Source organism: Thermobia domestica, chromosome 2, assembly GCF_964235325.1.
Source record: "Thermobia domestica chromosome 2, izTheDome1.hap1.1, whole genome shotgun sequence".
In the NCBI taxonomy this organism is placed as follows: domain Eukaryota; kingdom Metazoa; phylum Arthropoda; class Insecta; order Zygentoma; family Lepismatidae; genus Thermobia; species Thermobia domestica.
In genome coordinates, this window is record NC_137455.1 from 254,642,025 (window position 1) to 254,646,241 (window position 4,217).

The 4,217-nt window shown below is 36.7% G+C and overlaps 1 protein-coding gene across 1 annotated transcript; it reads right to left on the minus strand.

The window, feature by feature from the left end:
* Window positions 1–1,258: 1,258 nt before the first annotated feature.
* On the minus strand, window positions 1,259–2,272 carry LOC145679392 (zinc finger MYM-type protein 1-like). Its single transcript, XM_081749975.1, has one exon. It carries the CDS (start codon window positions 2,270–2,272, stop codon window positions 1,259–1,261), a length of 1,014 nt encoding a protein of 337 aa, XP_081606101.1.
* Window positions 2,273–4,217: the final 1,945 nt, after the last annotated feature.

Here is a 4,217-nt window from a genome sequence, read left to right on the forward strand (position 1 = left end):
CGGATCCACCCTCTGTGTACGTACCTGAGCACAACAACTAGTAAGAGATAAAATGCAAGAAATAAATATGAAGCACGCAAATACAAGTGAAGATAAAATTCTTACCTCTTTTATTTGAAGTGTAGTTGAATCCTCCTCTCTGTTTTTGCGAAGTCTTCTATGACACTGTCGTAAAATTCTTGATGCTGTTGTAGGGACGTTAACAGTTCCTTCTCCAATGCTATCAGAGATAGATTTGTAAGTCTTTCCTGTCCTTGCGTATTGCGTGCATAGTTCTTAATGTTTTTCAATTTTGAAAAACTTCGTTCCACTTACGCACTACTTGCTGGAATTGTTAAAATTAATTCACATAACTTTGTCACTTCACTATATGCCTTCTCCAGCTCATTGGTTTTGACGAAACGCAGAAGATCATTGACCGATTTGTGATGCATGTCTTCCGACAAATATGTCACAATTAGTTGTGATCTTAAAGCACTGAAGTCAAAAACAGCAGCATATGTTTCTCTCAAAGACTGAAGCGCTATTTCTGGAAAACATGTTGTGTATTTTTGGAAGTTCTTAACATTGAGTAACTCCAGAAAATGCAGGGACTCCAAATTACTGAATCTTTCTTTCAGTTGCTGTAATGTTACGTCGAATATTTCACAATACAGACGTTTATATGCGTTTTGCAATCCACACTACCGGCGCTCTTTTGGCGTTTTGTTGGTGGTTCTTGGACTTCACGTATTTTAGTCCAAAATTCCTCAAATACTTCTCTCTTGTTTTGAAGGACTCTTTCGAATTCCTTCACTTTATCTACACAATAACCAATGTCAGAAGCTTTAGTCTGCAAGATATCATAAAGGGTATCCGTAACTGGGAAAATACAGGCAAATACTTCTAAGAGAAATATGAAGTTGAAGTCATTCATTGTACTTAAAATTTCCCGAGCTGCTGTAAAACAATCTTGACCCCAATTCTCTTTGGAGCTGGAAATAATTTCGAAAAGGTCCATAAGTTCTTTCTTGTGCTCATAGATCGTTTGAACAAGACGAGAATTGTAATTCCAACGTGTCTGTGAAACACGAGGCAGTCTCTTTTTTATCTCTACATCTAGAGCGTGGGTTCTCTTTGTAGATGTAGAGAAAAATGCAGCAATTCCATTAAGAGTTAAGAAAAATATCCGACACTCTCTAACTTGAGATGCTGCCTGAGAGAGAACTAGATTCAATCTATGAGCAAAACAGTGAACAAACAAAGCCTGTGGATATGTCTATTTTACTCTAGCTTGTAGACCATTCAAATGACTCGCCATCACAGCTGCACCATCATAACTTTGCGCGACCAACTTTTCTCCACAGTTATATTCTTTCATGAGGTCACTCACAATATTGTACAAGACTTCAGCTGTCCTATTCTCAGAAATATTTAAAAATCTAAGAAACCTTTCGTGAATTTCCCCTTCTACTGTAACGTATCTCACGACTGCAGAAAGCTGAGCCAAACTAGCGACGTCTGTAGTTTCGTCTACAGATATAGCTATAAACTTTGTTTCTTGGATTTCTTTTTTAATGTTTGTCTTCATAATATTACTGATTGATTCAATTAAATCATTTTGTATGATATTTGACAATCCAGTGAATACTGTTCCATTTTCTACGAATGTTCTCAGTTTCTCATCGTACTGACACAACAACTTCACAAGCTCGACATAATTTCCTCTGTTACTAGAATCAGATGATTCATCATGTCCCCTGAAAGCCAGTTCTTGTTTACCTAAGAAACATACGATGTCAATAAGGCGTTTCATTATTTCTCTGTTTCTTCTTACAAGTTCGTTGTGCTGAGAGTCCCTCACTTTCTTCTGAGAATCCAACATGTACTCTATTCTTGCTTTTCCAAATGTTTTCTCATTTATTATGGCCTGAAGATGATTTTGAGTTAAACTATGCTTTTTTATGGCCTTGTGAACGTTTCCCATATCACTGTAACCACAACTTGACCACACACTTTTCTCTTTTGAAAAAAGAAGACAACACCAACAATAGAGCTTTCGTTTTTCTGGGCAAGCGGTCAGCCATTCGTTGCTTTCAAAAAGTTGAATATTAAATTTTCTTACACATGTTTTTGAAGCAGTAGTTATATTAATGTCGTGCGTCAGTCTGCCTGCCATAATAATGTTTTTCTTTTCTTCAAAGTTCCGCGAAGCAAAACTCTTCAGCAATATATCACAAATCACGCACTTCTGTTCTCCGTCTACACCACTGAATTTAGGAGAGAGATCCATGTTCATTCTCCCTGCCGAACCACTAGCAAACGCAACTTATTGGATTGCTTACCTTTGAGTACAACTCGCGAACAAGTCTCTCTTATAAAACGTAGAGCAATAATAATTGAATAGATGCACTGGAACTAACACTTATATACAAAAATGTACTTTGCACTAAGTATTACGCACTTAATATTATACATACACCTGTAAGAATTAAGCACTAAAAGCCACAATTTTTGTTTAAAACGTGGTTTACGATTAAACTGAGTATGCAACCAGGTTTCGCAACTAAGAAGATTGCTTTTCTTCACGAAAGGAACCGAGCTAACACGATCGCATCCGATCCACCGGACGGCTTCTGCTAGCCTTGCCGTAAATGACCCTACAGTGCAGCTAGAAGATGAGAAATAGAAGCAAGCGAGAGCGTTTCGTATGGTAACGTACAACAATACAAAGCTTTCGATAAATGAGATAACTTTTATAGCAAATAAAGTAGTAATGATTACTATATATTTTAATTTATAATTTAAAGGTAAGCAGTGCTTACCTTGCGTATATTAAGAACACGCCACTGCTACGCGCTTGATAGTAATAAACAAAAGCGAATGGTAACATACACGGGTTCCATAATCTTACATTTTACAGTACATGAGCGCGAGAAGGCGCGTAGATACCATGTGTTATTTCTCTACGAGTGTAAAGTTCAGTACTTGGGCGAGGAAGTGCGTGAGTACAAAACTATCAATTGTTTAAAGGCGAAGCTACGTACAATTTCTTTAAAGATAAGATTCCATACGTGAGGATAATAGGCAACATGAAGACTTAATATATAATTAGGAAAACAGGTAAATATGTCTGTATACTTCAACGGACATATGAATATTTGTGGGATGGGATGACATTTAGTATTTCTTTGTGGGATGGCATTTAGTATTTTCCCCAAATGCATTGACGGCTCCGGAATCGGCACTGTGACTTACAGTAAGCGTTGAGGGTCACGTCTGAGTGGTCCTCACATGTTTAGGGCTTTGCCTTTAATGGATTTCTTCAGTTATTTTAAGCAACATGTCTTATGTTTAACCTGTAACGTCTTAAGTAGCACATTTTATTATTGGTGGAAGTTATCCTGAGTTTATTACTCCCTCTTTTTTTATGAATTTTAATGTAAGTGCACGGAACACAAAACAGAGCATTACAATTTCTATATTTTGTACGTAAATAGAAGTATTTTGTCTTGATCTCCACATTTTCTTCAATAAGATTTGAAAACAGCGTAGTATTATATTAACGATTGGAGGGAGCAAGCGATTCTTTTACCATCAATTCTAGGTGTGAATTTAATGATAAAAAGTAAAAAGTGCATGACTGGATTGGGACTCAAACCTGGGATCTTTATTGTACTGTGCCGATGCATTAACCACTACACTACTTATTTCACTCGCTGGATCTAGTGAAAGAGCGTTGACTTCAGCAGTGAGAGTGTATGGAGGTTCAGGGAGCGGATTTGTAGCACAGTGGTTAACGCACGCGGATAAAACGCCGAAGATCCTTGATTCGAATTGATTTCATTATATTTGAATTTTAGTTTAGAGTCCTTCTGCAGCGATTCTATATTGGATAACGTGGAATCAGATACACATGAGCTAACGCCGGGAATCGAACCCGGGTCTCCCACACCAAAGAATCTCTGATTCGAAACTACGTACAGTGATGCACTTTTTCACCCTTTCTGTAATTCTGTACTAGTTTCAATTCCATAGTGTATTAGGTAAAAGATTGAAAAAGCGAGAAAACTGGTCAATATACTTCTATTTACCTGCAAATATAACAATTGTAATAGGTATATTCTTTTTAGAGTTAAATGTAGTTATAGTAAGTGTATTTTTTTTAAAAAAAACTATTTTTTTTTAAATTTAGGGTAGGTCCTCAAAAACCAGATGAATTATCTAAAGAAGTTACA

What these genes read in the sequence shown, in the direction of transcription:
- LOC145679392 (XM_081749975.1), bottom strand. Translation starts at nt 2,272, where the DNA reads ATGGATCTCTCTCCTAAATTCAGTGGTGTAGACGGAGAACAGAAGTGC.